The sequence below is a fragment of the Rhinoraja longicauda genome, chromosome 41, assembly GCF_053455715.1.
Source record: "Rhinoraja longicauda isolate Sanriku21f chromosome 41, sRhiLon1.1, whole genome shotgun sequence".
Lineage (NCBI taxonomy): Eukaryota > Metazoa > Chordata > Chondrichthyes > Rajiformes > Arhynchobatidae > Rhinoraja > Rhinoraja longicauda.
In genome coordinates, this window is record NC_135993.1 from 3,183,163 (window position 1) to 3,202,467 (window position 19,305).

Here is a 19,305-nt window from a genome sequence, read left to right on the forward strand (position 1 = left end):
GGAGTGGATGAAAAAAAGTGGGATAACGTGGGACTAGTGTGAACGGGTCGGACAGTTTCCACACCGTGTCTTTCAATTAATTACAAAATAATTTCAAATTTGTGTTTTGGTTTTTTTAAATGGGACTATCTTAATGGAGCAACTTGGTTGTCATGTACGAGACGGGCCGAAGGGCCTGTTTTGTGCTGTATCTTCCAATCAATTTAAAAAAAACACACACATTTAAAAGACAGGAATGATTTATAGACATAGAAACATAGAAAATAGGTGCAGGAGTAGGCCATTCGGCCCTTCGAGCCTGTACGCACCGCCATTCAATGTGAACATGGCTGATCATCCAACTCAGTATCCCGTACTTGCCTTCTCTCTATACCCCCTGATCCCTTTAGCCACAAGGGCCACATCTAACTTCCTCTTAAATATAGCCAATGAACTGGCCTCAACTACTTTAGATGGATTTGGGCTAAACGGGACTAGCTGATGTCGGGCATGTTTGGTCAGCATGGGCGAGTTGGGCCGAATGGTCTGTTTCCGTGCTGCATGACTCCATAACTCCAGTTACAATCGAAACACAAACTGCTGGAGCAACTCAGCGGGTCAGACAGCATCTGTGGAGGGAAATGGAATGAAGACCTTTTTGGGTCAGGAGCATGAATTGTAGAGCAGTGAAACAGGCCATTCGGCCCGCCATCCCCGCCTGGACTATCACTAACACGAAAGAAGAGCTTAAGGCAGTCAGGAAATCGTGAGGGAAAGGGTTGATTTTAGAAGCCTCTTCTCCAGACGTTTTCACGTTTGTACCTTTCAATTATTATTATTTTTAAACGGTGTAGGAAGGAACTGCAGATGCTGGTTTACACCGAAGATAGACACAAAGTGCTGGAGTAACCCAGCGGGTCAGGCAGCATCTCTGGAGAACATGGATAGGTGACGTTTCCGAAGGAGACCCTTCTTCAGACAGTCTAAAGAAGGTGTCTCGACCCGAAACGTCACCCATTCCTTCTCTCCATTGATGGAGTGTCTAATCTTCCATCTTGTGTCTTGTATACACTGGAATTTAGAAGGATGAGAGGAGATCTTATCGAAACGTATAAGATTATTAAGGAGTTGGACACGTTAGAGGCAGGAAACATGTTCCCGATGTTGGGGGAGTCCAGAACCAGGGGCCACAGTTTAAGAATAAGGGGTAGGCCATTTAGAACTGAGACTTTTTCAGTCAGAGAGTTGTGAATCTGTGGAATTCTCTGCCTCAGAAGGCAGTGGAGGCCAATTCTCTGAATGCATTCAAGAGAGAGCTGGATAGAGCTCTTAAGGATAGCGGAGTCAGGGGGTACGGGGAGAAGGCAGGAACGGGGTACTGATTGAGAATGATCAGCCATGATCGCATTGAATGGCGGTGCGTACAGGCTCGAAGGGCCGAATGGCCTCCTCCTGCACCTATTGTCTATCTTCCCTTTTAAACCTTTTTCTTTGTAAACCGGCATCTGCATTTCCTCGCTTTCTACCTTCCAAACCTTTTCTATCCACGTGTTTGGCGTCTTATCTTCAATTTGAAAAAATAAACCCTCTCGCCAGACGTGCCGATTGTAACCGAGGTGTGATTCTGACGGGGGAAGGGGGAGAATCTTTGTTCTGGATTTGATTCCTTTGATCAATTAATCGTGTGGTGGGATGTTTGAGGTGGCGAGTCTTGTCTCTGGTTGAAATAGCATCCTAATCAGTCGCGTCGCGGTGTGTGTCTGCCCCTAGTGACCGCCGCACAGGAGTTGGCTAACGCCTCGTCCGACCTAGGAGCCACCTCGCAGGAGATCCAGAGGACCAGCTATGATGTCCTACATCAAACAACCACATTACGCCGTCAACGGACTCGCCCTCACCGGCTCGGGCATGGACCTCCTGCACTCGGCAGTCGGATACCAAAGTAAGTCCCTTGATAGCAACACCACCTCAAATTTCGCTTGGGCAGCTTGGACACAAGATTCTGGAGTAACTCAGCGGGTCGGGCAGCATCTCTGGACAGGAGGAATCGGCGACGTTTCGGGTCGAGACCCTTCTTCAGACTCGAGGGTCTCGACCCTAAACGTCACCCATTCCTTCTCTCCAGAGATGCTGTCTGACCCGCTGAGTTACTCCAGCTTTTTGGGTCTATCTTCGGTATGAATACTGATTTCTCTAACTTCAAGTAAGTAACCCATGTTCTCCAGAGAGTATAAGAAAATAACTGCAGATGCTGGTACAAATCGAAGGTGTTTATTCCCAAAATGCTGGAGTAACTCAGCGGGTCAGGCAGCATCTCAGGAGAGAAGGAATGGGTGACGTTTCAGGTCGAGACCCTTCTTCAGAATTACTCCAGCGTTTTGTGTCTACACTTTGTGTTTAAGATGAGGGGGAGGGGGGGGGGGGGAGAATTAATAGGAACCTGAGGGTTAACTTTTTAACACACAGGGTGGGTGGGTGGGTGTAAGGAACAAGGTGCCGGTGGTGGAGGTCGTTGAGGCTGGGACTATCTCAAAGTTTAAGAAACGTTTAGACAGGTACATGGATAGGACAGGTTTAGAGGGATATGGGCCAAACGCAGGCAGGTGGGACTAGTGTAAATTATTATTTATTAGCCGGTGTGGGTAGGTTGGGCTGAAAGGCCTGTTTCCATGTTATAAGACTGTATGACTATGACTATCAGTGACAAGGGTGCATGGTCTGAGCAATAAAAAAGAAACTGCAGTTAGTGGTTTATACCAAAGATAAGACACATTTCCCGGAATTAACTAGGTTAATTCCCAGAATTGCGGGACTATCATATGTTGAAAGACTGGAGTGACTAGGCTTGTATACACTGGAATTTAGAAGGATGAGAGGAGATCTTATCGAAACATATAAGATTATTAAGGGGTTGGACACTTTAGAGGCAGGAAACATGTTCCCAATGTTGGGGGAGTCCAGAACAAGGGGCCACAGTTTAAGAATAAGGGGTAGGCCATTTAGAACTGAGATGAGGAAAAACTTTTTCAGTCAGAGAGTTGTGAATCTGTGGAATTCTCTGCCTCAGAAGGCTGTGGAGGCCAATTCTCTGAATGCATTCAAGAGAGAGCTGGATAGAGCTCTTAAGGATAGCGGAGTCAGGGGGTATGGGGAGAAGGCAGGAACGGGGTACTGATTGAGAATGATCAGCCATGATCACATTGAATGGCGGTGCTGGCTCGAAGGGCCGAATGGCCTCCTCCTGCACCTATTGTCTATTGTCTATTGAATTTGGCCATTCGGCCCATCATGTCTACTCCGCCATTCAATCGTGGCTGATCTCTCTTTCCCTCCTAACCCCATTCTCCTGCCTTCTCCCCATAACCCCTGACACCCGCACTAATCGAGAATCAATCTATCTTTGCCTTAAAAATATCCACCGACTTGGCCTCCACAGCCGTCTGTGGCAAAGAATTCCACAGATTCACTGCCCTCTGACTAAAGAAATTCCTCCTCATCTCCTTCCTAAAGGAACGTCCTTCAATCCTAAGGCTGTGACCTCTGGTCCTAGACTCTCCCACTAGTGGAAACATCCTCTCCACACCTACTCTATCCGGGCCTTTCACTAATCGGTAATTTGTGCTTGATAATTGGCATAGATCCAGTGGGCCAAATTACCTATTTCCGTAAATACCTACTTATGCAATGGTGTGCCTTGGTATCATTAGGTTCTATCAATCAAGACAAGCGACAGGTATTTAAAAGTAAAATAGGAATCTCATGGTTCTTCATCTCCAGAAGGCTGGAGTACAATAAAATTCTTAAAGGATTGGACAGGTTAGATGCAGGAAAAATGTTCCCGATGTTGGGGGAGTCCAGAACCAGGGGGCCACAGTTTAAGAATAAGGGATCGGCCATTTAGAACTGAGATGAGGAAAATCTTTTTCACCCAGAGAGTTGCGAACCTGTGGAATTCTCTGCCGCAGAAGGCAGTGGAGGCCAATTCACTGGATGTTTTCACAGAGAGTTTGATTTAACTCTTAGGGCTAATGGAATCAAGGGATATGGGGAGAAAGCAGGAACGGGGTACTGATTTTGGATGACCAGCCATGATCATATTGAATGTCGGTCGGTGCTGGCTCGAAGGGCCGAATGGCCTCCTCCTGCAACTCTTTTTCTATGTTTCTAAGAGCGTAAGAATGCAGTTGTCTGATGTTTACCTGGACCTCTTCAGAGTGTCTTGTGTTTAACTATCAGCGTTCATTTGACAAGGGCAGTTGGACTTGGAGGGAGTGGGGATTATCCTGGGACTAGAAGGGTTAAATTGTAGACAGGTTGTTTGGACTGTTGAGTTTAGAAGATTAGGGTATTAAGTTATTTCTGTTCTTAAGATGGTTAGAGGACGAGAAGGAAGGAGAGAATGTGGTGGCTTAGCCTTAGCATCAGGTGTGATGCGTTCACACATAGAGCAGGGACTGGAACTAACTCTCCCAGAACACCTTGTACAGGTGGGTGCGCAGCGGTAGAGTTGCTGCCTCACAGCGCCAGAGACCCGGGTTCCATCCTGACTACGGGTGCTGTCTATAAAGAGTTTGTACGTTCTCCCCGCGTTCATTTTCTCCGGGTGCTCCGGTTTCCTCCCACGCACCATAGACATGCAGGTTAATTGGCTTCTGTAAATTGTCCCTAGTGTGTAGGATAGAAAAAAACTGCAGGTGCTGGTTAAATTCGAAGGTAGACACAAAATGCTGGAGTAACTCAGCGGGTCAGGCAGCATCTTTGGAGAGAAGGAATGGGTGACGTTTCGGGTCGAGACCCTTCTTTAGACACGAAGGAATGGGTGATGTTTTGGGTCAGGACCCTTCTTCAGACTGATTGTAGTTGGGGAGAGAAAGCTGGAAGAGAGGTGGGGGCAGGACAAAGCCTGGCAAGTGATAGGTGGATACAGGTGAAGGGGATCGGATCAGCAGGTGCCTGGACAAGGAGTCTTCTTGGGATCAGGGCAAATAGGTGATAGAGGGCTAGTAGGGATTCAGTGGGCTGATGGGCCTGTTCCAATGGTCTATCTCCGAATGATTCTAACTACAAATGAAGCCAACAAATCTATAAATAGACACAGGAAACTTCAGATGTTGGAATCTTGAAGAAAACACAAAGTGCTGGAGGAACTCAGCAGGTAAGGCAGCATCTGTGGAGGGAATGAACAGACAAAACTTTTGCGTCAGGATCTGTCTGAAGAAGGGTCCCGACCCAAAATGCCATCTGTCCGCTCCTTCCACAGATGCTGCCTGACCCACTGGGCCTTAGGGAATCCACAGATTCACCACCCTCTGACTAAACAAATTCAATAGACAATAGACAATAGGTGCAGGAGGAGGCCATTCGGCCCTTCGAGCCAGCACCGCCATTCAATGTGATCATGGCTGATCATTCTCAATCAGTACCCCGTTCCTGCCTTCTCCCCATACCCCCTGACTCCGCTCTCCTTAAGAGCTCTATCTAGCTCTCTCTTGAATGCATTCAGAGAATTGGCCTCCACTGCCTTCTGAGGCAGAGAATTCCACAGATTCACAACTCTCTGACTGAAAAAGTTTTTCCCCATCTCAGTTCTAAATGGCCCACCCCTTATTCTTAAACTGTGGCCCCTTGTTCTGGACTCCCCCAACATTGGGAACATGTTTCCTGCCTCTAACGTGTCCAACCCCTTAATAATCTTATGCGTTTCGATAAGATCTCCTCTCATCCTTCTAAATTCCAGTGTATACAAGCCTAGTTGCTCCAGTCTTTCAACATATGATAGTCCCGCCATTCCGGGAATTAACCTAGTAAACCTACGCTGCATGCCCTCAATAGCAAGAATATCCTTCCTCAAATTTGGAGACCAAAACTGCACACAGTATTCCAGGTGCAGTCTCACTAGGGCCCTGTACAACTGCAGAAGGACCTCTTTGCTCCTATACTCAACTCCTCTTGTTATGAAGGCCAACATTCCATTGGCTTTCTTCACTGCCTGCTGTACCTGCATGCTTCCTTTCAGCGACTGATGCACTAGGACACCCAGATCTCGTCGTACGTCCCCTTTTCATAACTTGACACCATTCAGATAATAATCTGCCTTCCTATTCTTGCCACCAAGGTGGATAACCTCACACTTATCCACATTAAACATATGGCTCCATCTTCTCCATATCCTTGTGCCTGTCTAAAAGTCGCTTAAATGCCACTAACGTACCTGTCCCCACCACTACCCCTGTGTTAAAAAAAACTGGCCCTGTATGCTCCTTTAAAATTTGTCCCTCTCACCTTAAAGCTCTGCCCTGTAGTCTTTGACATTTCCATTTCCAGAATAAAGTTCTGACTGTCGACACTATCCATGCCTCTCATAATTTTACACACTTCTATCAGGTCTCTCCTCATCCTCCAAAGCTTCAGAGAAGACAATCCAGGTTTGCCTAATCTCTCCTCATAGCTAATGCCCTCTAATGCAGACAGCATCCCGTGTAAGCCTCTTCTGCACCCTCTCCAAAGCCTCCACATCATTCCTCTCATGGGGCGACCGGAACTGCACGCAATACTCCAAGCGTGACCTGATCTAAGTCCTATAAAGAGTTGAAGAAGTGCGAAAACGCACACCTCCAGATTCAGGGACAGCTTCTTCCGACCAACGAGAGAGCAGTCCCATCTACCTCATTGGAGTCCATTGGACTATCGTTAATCGGACTTTATTGTCTGAAGAATAAATAATGAATTAGTCTGAAGAAAGGTCTCGACCCGAAACGTCACCCCTTCCTTCTCGCCCGAGATGCTGCCTGACCCGCTGAGTTATGCCAATATTTTGTGTCTACCTTTAATTGGGCTTTATTGGACATTATCTTGCACTAAATGTTATTCACGTTATTCCCTTTACCATGTATCTGTGGACGGCTCGATTGTGATCGTGTATTGTCTTTCCACTGACTGGTTAGCACGCAACAAAAGCCTTTCACTGTACCTCGGTACACGTGACAATAAACTAATCTGAACTAAATTAAATCCGTAACATGACTTCCTGACTCTTGTACTCAATGCCCTCTGACTGATGAAGGCAAGCATACCAAGCGCCTTCTTTACCACGGTATCTACTTGTGTTACCACTTTCATGGAGTTATGGACTTGGATCCCAATATCCCTCAATAGACTGTTACAGAGGCACAGCTAATGGAGATCTCCAATGGTTTTATGGGTTAATTGGTTGCTGGAGGTTGCTCCTTGTGTGACGATGAGGAGTAGACTCTGGGAGGTGTTGATGAGAGAGTGGGTTGGATAACATAAGGGATTGGTGAAGACAGGTGGCCAGTGGTTGGCATGGGCACGTTGGGCCGAAGGGCCTGTTTCTGTGCTGTATGACTCTAGCCTAGAAGTCTACTGTGTAAGGAAAGAACTGCAGATGCAGGTTTACACCGAAGACAGCCATAAAATGCTTGAGTAACTCAGCGGGTCAGGCAGCATCTCTTGAGAGATGGGTGACCCTTCATCTGAGGATGGGTCTCGACCCGAAACGTCACCCATTCCCTCTCCCCAGAGGTGCTGCCTGGCCCGCTGAGTTACTCCAGCATTTTGTGTCTATCTTAGAAGAACCTACTTCTCTTGACAGGGAGAGCAAGCTTGTGGGGTTAATAGCGCCAGAACTAGAGAGCAAGGGCTGGTATCTGTTTTTGGTCAGTTTGGACTAGATGGGTCAAATGGCCTCCTGTTAAGTTTGGGTCCTTCGCATCTGGAGCTCAAAACCCCCTCTTGTGGATAAAGCGCGGGGCTGCAGTTCACCTCCTCAAGGAAGAACTAGGAGCAAACATAGAAACATAGAAAATAGGTGCAGGAGTAGTCCATTCGGCCCTTCGAGCCTGCACCGCCGTTCAATATGATCATGGCTGATCATCCAGCTCAGTAACCTGTACCTGCCTTCTCTCCATACCCCGTGATCCCTTTAGCCACAAGGGCCACATCTAACTCCCTCTTAAATATAGCCAATGAACTGGCCTCAACTACCTTCTGTGGCAGAGAATTCCACAGACTCACCACTCTCTGTGTGAAGAAATGTTTTCTCATCTCGGTCCTAAAAGACTTCCCCCTTATCCTTATGCTGTGACCCCTGGTTCTGGACTTCCCCCACATCGGGAACAATCTTCCCGCATCTAACCTCTCCAACCCCTTAAGAATTTTATATGTTTCAATAAGATCCCGTCTCAGTCTTCTAAATTCCAGCGAGTATAAGCCTAGTCTATTCAGTCTTTCTTCATACTGGAGACAAAATACTCACCCAACTATTACCACACCAGTCAATGGTGCAGCCTGGAAACAGGCCATTCAGCCCAACTTAGTTTAGAGATACAGCGCGGGAACAGACCCTTCGGCCCACCGAGTCCGGGCTGACCAGCGGTCAACCAGTACACTAGCACTGTCCGACTGGGGACGATTTACAATGATACCATGCCGATTTAGCCAACAAACCTGTACGTCTTTGGAGCGTGGGAGGAAACTGGAGCACCCGGAGAAAACCCACGCGGGTTATGGGGAGAATGTGCAAACTCCACACAGACAGCACCCGTAGTCAGGATTGAACCCGGGTCTCTGGCGCTGTGAGAGTTGTGGCACTGTGGTGCAACTCTACCGCTGCGCCACCATGCCACCAGTACCTTGTCCATACTGACAGTGAACACAGAGTGCTGGAGTAACTCAGCGGGTCAGACAGCATCTCTGGAGAAAAAGGATGGGTGATGTTTCGGGTCGGGACCCTTCTTCAGACCAGTTCCAAAGAGGTCCCCCCTCATTCCTTCTAAACGCGTTAGGCCTTCCTAATTTCCTTTTTAAGCATCTCGCCGTGTGTTTTGTATTTAGTTTCGTTTAGAGATACAGCGCAGAAACAGGCTCTTCGGCCCACCGAGTCAGTACCGACCAACGGCTACCTTTCCATGTTAAATGGGTACCTTCCCATGGTGATCTACCTTGGTCCATAACCTTGTACACCTAAGCAATTCCACACTTTTTAAATGCTGTCTGAATCATCAGGCATCTCCTGTTTATCAATGGAGACCTGCACTAGACTCTCATCTGCCCCTTTACTGAAGGCTCCAATGACACAAGTCTGTGTCCATTGTGAACATTGATGAAACGTGATCATTTATGACAATAGACAATAGGTGCAGGAGGAGGCCATTCGGCCCTTCGAGCCAGCACCGCCATTCAATGTGATCATGGCTGATCATTCTCAATCAGTACCCCGTTCCTGCCTTCTCCCCATACCCCCTGACTCCGCTATCCTTAAGAGCTCTATCCAGCTCTCTCTTGAATGCATTCAGAGAATTGGCCTCCACTGCCTTCTGAGGCAAAGAATTCCACAACTCTCTGACTGAAAAAGTTTTTCCTCATCTCAGTTCTAAATGGCCTACCCCTTATTCTTAAACTGTGGCCCCTTGTTCTGGACTCCCCCAACATTGGGAACATGTTTCCTGCCTCTAACGTGTCCAACCCCTTAATAATCTTATACGTTTCGATAAGATCTCCTCTCATCCTTCTAAATTCCAGTGTATACAAGCCTAGTCGCTCCAGTCTTTCAACATATGATAGTCCCGCCATTCCGGGAATTAACCTAGTAAACCTACGCTGCACGCCCTCACGAGTCTTCTAGTTTCATGCACAGATTGCCTCTCCTGTCCCTAATGGCGTCCACTCTCACCCTAGTTGTTTTTTTGTCCTTAATATGCTTGTGGAATACCTTCAGATCTCTAAACTAAGTTGGGCTTAATCCCATCCGCCAGTGATTTCTCGTGACCCGTTAAGGATTCCTAATTTCCATTTTAAGCATCTCGCGGTATGTTTTGTATTTAGTGTAGTTTAGAGATACAGCACAGAAACAGGCCCTTCAGCCCACAGAGTCCGCACCGACCAGCGATCCCTGTACACTAACACTATCCTAGACACACGATGGACAATTTACATTTATACCAAGCCAATTAACCTACAAACCTGGTATTTATTTCACAAAATGCTGGAGTAACTCAGCGGGTCGGGCAGCATCTCTGGAGAGAAGGAATGGGTGACTTTTCGGGCCGAGACCCTTCTTCAGACTGATGTCAGGGGGGCGGGACAAAGGAAGGATATAGGTGGAGACAGGAAGATAGAGGGAGAACTGGGAAGAGGGAGGGAAAGAGAGGGACAGAGGAAATACAAACCTGTATGTCTTTGGAGTGAGGGAGGGAACCGGAGCACCCGGAGAAAACCCACGCGGTCGTAGGGGGGAATGTACAAACTCAGTAGGAAATAAAACTGCAGATACTGGATTAAATCGACGGTAGACACAAAATGCTGGAGTAACTCAGCGGGTCGGGCAGCATCTCTGGAGAGAAGGAATGGGTGACTTTTCGGGTCGAGACCCTTCTTCAGACTGATGTCAGGGGGGCGGGACAAAGGAAGGATATAGGGACAGAGGAACTATCTAAAGTTGGAGAAGTCGATGTTCATACTACTGGGTTGCAAACTGCCCAGGTGAAATATGAGGTGCTGTTCCTCCGATTTCCGGTGGGCCTCACTATGGCACTGGAGGAGGCCCATGACAGAAAGGTCAGATTAGGAATGGGAGGGGGAGTTGAAGTGCTCGGCCACCGGGTGATCAGTTTGGTCAATGCGGGCTGAAGAAGGGTCTCGACCCGAAACGTCACCCTTTCCTTCTCTCCAGAGATGCTGCCCGACCCGCTGAGTTACTCCAGCATTTTGTGTCTATGTACAAACTCAGTACAAACAGCACCCGTAGTCAGGATCGAACCGGGTCTCTGGCGCTGTAAGGAAGTAACTCTACAGCTGCGCCACCGTGCCGCCCTAAACTCTCTAAACTAAACTGAAAATTGTTCGTTTGAAGAAGGGTCTTGACCCGAAACATCACCAATCCCTCCTATCCAGAGATGCTGTTCGACCCGATGAGATACTCCAGCATTTTGGGTCTATCTTCGGTTTAAACCAGCATCTGCAGTTCCGAGCCACACAATTGTCCACCTTTTCGCCGGTTGATCCCCTCCTCTCTGTGTAGTTACTGAAACATAACCAGGGTGTGTTAGGTGGGCAGAAACCAAATACGCCCTGTGTCATTTTAGACAGTATCTTCAATTGGAATGTCCCACGGCACCAATCTTCCACAAATCCGATTAACGCATCAAAACATGGCAGAATTTCAATTAGGAATGCATAGGTGTGGTACATCAAGAACCTCAATCCTCAGACGTGGATCACAACAAGTAATAAAGAGTTTATTGGATGCAAATGGGATACTACCAATGAAATGTTACCACTTATTTGCCAAATGCAATGCTTACATTTATTTCGAGAGGACTAGAATATAAAACAGGGTTGTAATTAGGGTTGCCAACTTACTCACTCCCAAATACGGGACAAAGGTTGACGTCACCGCCCCGTGACCTCACCCAGCCAGCGGTCACGGGCTCCCGCTCCAGCACGTGGCTGCTGGCTGTGTCCCTTATTTTGGAGTGAGGAAGTTGGCAACCGTACTGATACGGGACAAGGGCGGTCCCGTACGGAACAAACTAATTTAGCCCCAAAATACGGGACACTTGGCGACCCTAGATGGAAATGCTGAGGCTTTATTAGGCACTGGTCAGACCCCATTTGGAGTATTGTGAGCAGTTTTGAGCCCCATATCTGAGGAAGTATGTGCTGGTGTCGGAGAGGGTCCAGATGAGGTTTTTTGAGACTGATCCCAGGAATGAGTGGGTTATCATATGATGAGCGTTTGTCGGCACTGGGCCTGTACTCGCTGGAGTTTAGAAGGATGAGGGGGGACCTCATTGAAACATATCGAATAGTGAAAGGCCTGGATAGAGTGGATGTGGAGAGGATGAGTCTAGAACCAGAGGCCACAGCCTCAGAATTAAAGGACGTATCTTTAGGATGCAAATGAGGAGGTACAGCAGGCAGTGAAGAAAGGCAATGGAATGTTGGCCTTCATAACAAGAGGAGTTGAGTATAGGAGCAAAGAGGTCCTTCTGCAGTTGTACAGGGCCCTAGTGAGACCGCACCTGGAGTACTGTGTGCAGTTTTGGTCTCCAAATTTGAGGAAGGATATTCTTGCTATTGAGGGCGTGCAGCGTAGGTTTACTAGGTTAATTCCCGGAATGGCGGGACTGTCATATGTTGAAAGACTGGAGCGACTAGGCTTGTATACACTGGAATTTAGAAGGATGAGAGGAGATCTTATCGAAACGTATAAGATTATTAAGGGGTTGGACACGTTAGAGGCAGGAAACATGTTCCCAATGTTGGGGGAGTCCAGAACAAGGGGCCACAGATTGCGAATAAGGGGTAGGCCATTTAGAACTGAGATGAGGAAGAACTTTTTCAGTCAGAGAGTTGTGAATCTGTGGAATTCTCTGCTTCAGAAGGCAGTGGAGGCCAATTCTCTGAATGCATTCAAGAGAGAGCTGGATAGAGCTCTTTAGGATAGCGGAGTCAGGGGGTATGGGGAGAAGGCAAGAACGGGGTACTGATTGAGAATGATCAGCCATGATCACATTGAATGGCGGTGCTGGCTCGAAGGGCCAAATGGCCTCCTCCTGCACCTATTGTCTATTGTCTATTGCAGTTCCTTGTGTCTACACTTTCAATTTCCTCATGACCTGATAGAAAGTTTAAAACCCACACCCTCCAGAGATAGGGAAACTAATCACATAATTATATTATTCACATGTTTTAATTTAGTTTAGAGAAACAGGTCCTTCGGCCCACTGAGTCCGCACCGACCAGCGATCCCCGCACATTAACACTGCCCAATACACAGTAGATGCATGTTTTTACATGTATTCCAAGCCTTGTTAACCTATAAACCTGCACGTCTTTGGAGAGTGGGAGGAAACCGAAGATCTCGGTTAAAAACCCACGCGGGGTGAATGAACAAAACTCCGTACAGACAGCACCCGTAGTCGGGATCGAACCCGGGTCTCTGGCGTTGTGAGGCAATTCCTCGACTATTACGCCACCATGCCCCGACATTAAAATGTAAATTAAAATTTCATTTTAATTCAACCAGATTGCCCAACGCTTAGAAGCGACACACGGTACACTGGCAACATAATGGTTAAGTAATTGGCGTCGTATGCAGAGGCTGAGATGATTGGTCTGGGAACATGGGTTCACATTCCACGACAACAATCACAGTTAATTAAATGTGTAATCAAAGAAGCTGGTTTCATGAGACTGCCAGGGTGTGCTTGCAGCCCCAGTTGGTTCATGGGAAGGAGATTCACTATTGTTACCTTTTCTTAAAGTTTATAGACAATAGACAATAGGTGCAGGAGGAGGCCATTCGGCCCTTCAAGCCAGCACCGCCATTCAATGTGATTATGGCTGATCACTCTCAATCAGTGCGCCGTTCCTGCTTTCTCCCCATACCCCCTGACTCCGCTATCCTTAAGAGCCCTATCTAACTCTCTCTTGAATGCATTCAGAGAATTGGCCTCCACTGCCTTCTGAGGCAGAGAATTCCACAGATTCACAACTCTGACTGAAAACGTTTTTCCTCATCTCAGTTCTAAATGGCCTACCCCTTATTCTTAAACTGTGGCCCCTTGTTTTGGACTCCCCCAACATTGGGAACATGTTTCCTGCCTCTAACGTGTCCAATCCCTTAATAATCTTATACGTTTCGATAAGATCCCCTCTCATCCTTCTAGTTCAGTTTAGTCCAGACATATAGCGCGGAAACATGCCCTTCGGCCCATCGAGTCCACGCCAACCAGCGGTCCCCATATACTACCACTATCCCACACACACTGGGGACATTTAACAACCAAAGCCAATTAACCTACAAACCTGGGGTTGACACAAAATGTTGGAGTAACTCAGCGGGTCAGGCAGCATCTCTGGAGAGAAGGAATGGGTGAGATCCTAAACGTCACCCATTCCTTCTCTCCAGAGATGCTGCCTGACCCGCTGAGTTACTCCAGCATTTTGTGTCTACCTTTGATTTTAACCAGCATCTGCAGTTTTTTTCCTGCACAACCTACAAACCTGTACGTCTTTGGAATTTGGGAGGAAACTGGAGCTCCCTTAAGGGAAACCCACGCGGTCACGGGGAGAACATACAAACTCCGTACAGACAGCACCCGTAGTGAATATAAGAAAATAACTGCAGATGCTGGTACAAATCGAAGGTATTTATTCACAAAATGCTGGAGTAACTCAGCAGGTCAGGCAGCATCTCAGGAGAGAAGGAATGGGTGACGTTTCGGGTCGAGACCCTTCTTCAGACTGTACCCGTAGTGAGGATCGAATCCAGGTCTCTGGTGCTGTAAGGCAGCAACTCTACCCCTGCGCCACCGTGCCGTACCTAATCATATCAGAGTCACAAAGCACTGAAACAGGCCCTCCGGCCCAACTCGCCCATACTGACCAAGATGCCTGGCTTAATCCAGTCCCATTTGCCTGTGTTTGGCCCCTATCCCTCTAAACCTTTCCCATCAATGTTGTCTTCAAGTCCACCGAGTCATCCAGCATGACCAGAGGCCCTTCGGCCCAACTGGTCCATGTTGACCTAGATGCCCCATCTAAGCCTCAATTGCCTGCATTTGACTCACATAATAGTACCTGCCTCAACCATTTCCTCTGGCAGCTCATTCCATATACCTACCACCCTCAGTGTGACAAAGGTACCCCTCAAGTTCCTATTAAATCTTTCCCCTCCCACCTGAAACCTATGCCTCTAGTTCTTGAATGCCTTAAAAAAATCACCCATTATCTCCCATTGTACTGTAAGCAGAAGCTCACAGTACACAGTACAACCCGTACATCCCTTCACAGACACACTTGAGTGTAAGACATTTATACACGCGTGCGCATTAGGGGCTGCACGGTGGCGCAGCGGTAGAGTTGCTGCCTCACAGCGCCAGAGTCACGGGTTCGATCCTGACCAGGGGGGTTATCTATACGGAGTTTGTACGTTCTCCCCGTGACCTGCGTGGGTTTTCTCCGAGATCCTCGGTTTCCTCCCACGCTCCAAAGACGTGCAGGTTTGTATGTTAATTGGCTTGGTATGAATGCAAAATTGTCCCTGGTGTGTGTAGGATAGTGTTAATGTGTGCGGGGATCGCTGGTTGGTGCGGACTCGGTGGGTCGAAGGGCCTGTTTCCGCGCTGTATTTCTAAACTAAACAAGACTTGTTCTATCTCTCTGACCTACCCGCATGTACACGACCTCACCTTCACACACCCTTACACTGCACTCCTACACACACAGTACCCGCAGTGACATTTACACCCACTATACAAGATTATTAAGGGGTTGGACACGTTAGAGGCAGGAAACATGTTCCCAATGTTGGGGGAGTCCAGAACCAGGGGCCACAGTTTAAGAATAAGGGGTAGGCCATTTAGAACGGAGATGAGGATTTTTTTTTTCAGTCAGAGAGTTGTGAATCTGTGGAATTCACTGCCTCAGAGGCCAATTCTCTGAATGCATTCAAGAGAGAGCTAGATAGAGCTCTTAAGGATAGCGGAGTCAGGGGGTATGGGGAGAAGGCAGGAACGGGGTACTGATTGAGAATGATCAGCTATGATCACATTGAATGGTGGTGCTGGCTCGAGGGGCCGAATGGCCTCCTCCTGCACCTATTGTCTATTGTCTAACCCCAGTCAAGCTTTCTACGTTTTTATTCATAAAACAACATTCCTCTCAACTAAGCTCTTAATCACTCAAACATTAAAAAGAAGGAAACTAGTAATTCATTGCCTATTATTAATTCTAATTGCAGATTAAACAATATTTGTATAAAGGGCAAAACCCGGGCGGCCGCCATTGGTGGAGCGGGAACACGTGGCCGCTGGCTGGGTGAGGTCACATGGGGCGCGAGGCGGTGACGTCACCTTGTCCTGTATTTGGGAGTGAGGAAGTTGGCAATCCTATAGAGCATGGACATTGTGGGCTGAAGGACCTGTTCTGTTCTGTACTGTACTGCTCCATGTTCTATGAGCCCCTGGAGTATATATTTTTTGGATTTTGGATTTGGATTTAGAGATACAGCGCGGAAACAGGCCCTTCAGCCCACCGAGTCAGCGCCGACCAGCGATCCCCGCACACTATTCTACACACACACTAGGGACAATGGGACAATTTTCACATTTACCCAGTCAATTAACCTACAAATCTGTACATTTTTGGAGTGTGGGAGGAAACCGAAGATCTCGGGGAAAACCCACGCAGGTCACGGGGAGAACGTACAAACTCCGTACAGACGGCGCCCGTAGTCAGGATCGAACCTGAGTCTCCGGCGCTGCATTCGCTGTAAGGCAGCAACTCTACCGCTGCGCCACCGTGCCGCCCATTTTAGTGGGTAACTCTACCGTTTAATGAAATTTAGCAATTCTATTAAGGAATGACTGGATTCACAAAACACTTTCCCAGGTAACGGTGTGTTTCGAAGTCTAGTTACTGCTGCAAAAGTGGAAAACACAACAGGCAAATGGTACACAGGAAGAGACGACAGACAAACTCTCGCACAGTGTTCAGATAATGGGCGACACGGTGGCGCAGCGGTAGAGTTGCTGCCTCACAGCGCCAGAGTCCCGGGTTCGATCCTGACTGTGGGTGCTGTCTGTACGGAGTTTGTACGTTCTCCCCGTGACCGTGTGGGCTTTCTCCAGGTGCTCCAGTTTCCTCCCACACTCCAAAGACAGAGGTTTGTCGGTGAATTGGCTTTGGTAAAATTGCAAACAGAGTGGAAACAGCCACTTCGACCCACCGAGTCCACGCCAACCAGCGATCCCCGCACATTTGCACTATCCTTCGTGCTCTAGAAACCTGTAAGACTTTGGAGTGTGGGAGGAGACCGGAGCACCCGGAGAAAACCCACATGGTCACAGGGAGAACATGCAGACAGCACCCGTAGTCAGGATTGAACCCAGGTCTCTGGCGCTGTAAGGCAGCAACTCTACCTGCCCCTGAGACAAGAAAGTATTAATCAATCAATCAATTAGTCAATAATTGGGATTGATGTGTGTTTTCCAAATCAGCAGTTCAGTTATTATCACGTGTACCAAGGTACAGTGAAAAGCTTTCGTTGCGTGCTACCCAGTCAGCAGAAAGACAATACACGATTACAATCGAGCCATTTACAGTGTACAGATACATGATAAGGAAATAACGTTTCATGCGAGATAAAGCCAGCAAAGTCCGATCCATTAAAGAGGTAGATAGTAGTTCAGGACCACTCTCTGGTTGCGGTGGGATGGTTCAGTTGCCTGATAACAGCTGGGAATAAACTGTAGTTAACTGTGAATGTAACGGAGCGCCCCGATTCTTGTCTCAGCCACTCCGCGGAAACAGCGCAGAGAGAGAACCACCTTCACCCGGGCTCAGCTGGACATCCTGGAGTCTCTCTTCGCCAAGACCCGCTACCCTGACATCTTCATGCGCGAGGAGGTGGCTCTGAAAATCAACCTGCCGGAGTCCAGAGTTCAGGTAAGACGTGACTTCAAAGCACACACCTGACTCGAGGGGATGACAATAGACAATAGACAATAGGTGCAGGAGGAGGACATTCGGCCCTTCGAGCCAGCACCGCCATTCAATGTGATCATGGCTGATCATTCTCAATCAGTACCCCGTCCCTGCCTTCTCCCCATACCCCCTGACTCAGTCTGAAGAAGGGTCTCGACCCAAAACGTCACCCATTCCTTCTCTCCCGAGATGCTGCCTGACCTGCTGAGTTACTACAGCATTTTGTGAATAAATCCGCTATCCTTAAGAGCTCTATCCAGCTCTCTCTTGAATGCATTCATTGAATTGGCCTCCACTGCCTTCTGAGGCAGAGAATTCCACAGATTCACAACTCTCTGACTGAAAAAGTTTTTCCTCATCTCCGTTCTAAATGGCCTACCCCTTATTCTTAAACTGTGGCCCCTTGTCCTGGACTCCCCCAACATTGGGAACATGTTTCCTGCCTCTAACGTGTCCAACCCCTTAATAATCTTATACGTTTCGATAAGATCTCCGCTCATCCTTCTAAATTCCAGTGTATACAAGCCTAGTCATTCAACATATGATAGTCCCGCCATTCCGAGAATTAACCTAGTAAACCTATGCTGCACGCCCTGTGTAGGAAGGAACAGCCGATGCTGGTTTAAATCAAAGGTAGACGACACAAAAGGCAGCATCTCTGGAGAGAAGGAATAGGTGACATTTCAGGTCATGACCCCTCTTCGGGACCCGTCTGAAGAAGAGTCTCGACTAGGGTTGCCAACTGTCCCGTATTAGCCGGGACATCCTGTAATTTGGGCTAAATTAGTTTGTCCCGCACGGGACCGCCCTTGACACGTATTAGTAGGGTTGCCAACTTCCTCACGCCCAAATACGGGACAAAGGGTGACGTCACCGCCCCGCGCCCCACGTGACCTCACCCAGCCAGTGGCCACGTGCTCCCGCTCCATCAATGGCGGCCGCCCGGGCGGGGTGAGGTCACGTGGGGCGCGGGGCGGTGACGTCACCTTGTCCCGTGTTTGGGAGTGAGGAAGTTGGCAACCCTAGTCTTGACCAGAAACGTCACCTATTCCATCTCTCCAGAGATGCTGCCTGTCCCGCTGAGTTACCCCAGCTTTCTGTGTCTATCTTACTCACAGGGATGTTCTCCATGTTAATACGGGGTAGAAGATAGAACAGTCACTTCCTTAGTCACCTCTTGCCAGTCCTGAATTGTTCTGGCCTTTTCCAACCTCTAGTTCCATCCCTCCCCCCTCTACTTTCAGTCTGAAGAAGGGTCTCGACCCAAAACGTCGCCCATTCCTTCTCTCCCGAGATGCTGCCTGACCTGCTGAGTTACTCCAGCATTTTGTGAATAAATACCTTCAATTTGTACCAGCATCTGCGGTTATTTTCTTCTACTACCTGTTCCTTTGCTCCAGAGTTGCTGTCTGACCCGCTGAGTTACTCCAGCATTTTGTGTCTATCCTCGGTATAAACCAGCATCTGCAGTTCCTTATACCGTCGGTCAAATCTGTCCGCTTAACCTTAGTAACACTGCCCTTCGGCCCACAATGTCTGTGGTGAACATGATGGCCAGTTAAACCAACCTCCTCCTGCAGGCCATCTATATCTCTCCGTTTTCTGCATATTCACCCAGAGGGTTGTGAATCTGTGGAACTCTCTGCCACAGAGGGCAGTGGAGGCCAATTCACTGGATGAATTTAACAGAGAGTTAGATAGAGCTCTAGGGGCTAGCGGAATCAAGGGATATGGGGAGAAGGCAGGCACGGGTTACTGATTGTGGATGATCAGCCATGATCACAATGAATGGCGGTGCTGGCTCGAAGGGCCAAA

The 19,305-nt window shown here is 48.1% G+C and overlaps 1 protein-coding gene across 1 annotated transcript in view; it reads left to right on the forward strand.

Annotated features, from left to right (window-relative positions):
* LOC144611681 (homeobox protein otx5-like) overlaps nt 1–19,305 on the forward strand; it is a 35,693-nt gene that overhangs the window by 11,411 nt on the left and 4,977 nt on the right. The window contains 2 exon segments of the mRNA XM_078430900.1: nt 1,750–1,921; nt 17,300–17,451. Of these exon segments, the coding sequence (XP_078287026.1) occupies nt 1,825–1,921; nt 17,300–17,451 (249 nt within the window). The 5' untranslated portion in view covers nt 1,750–1,824.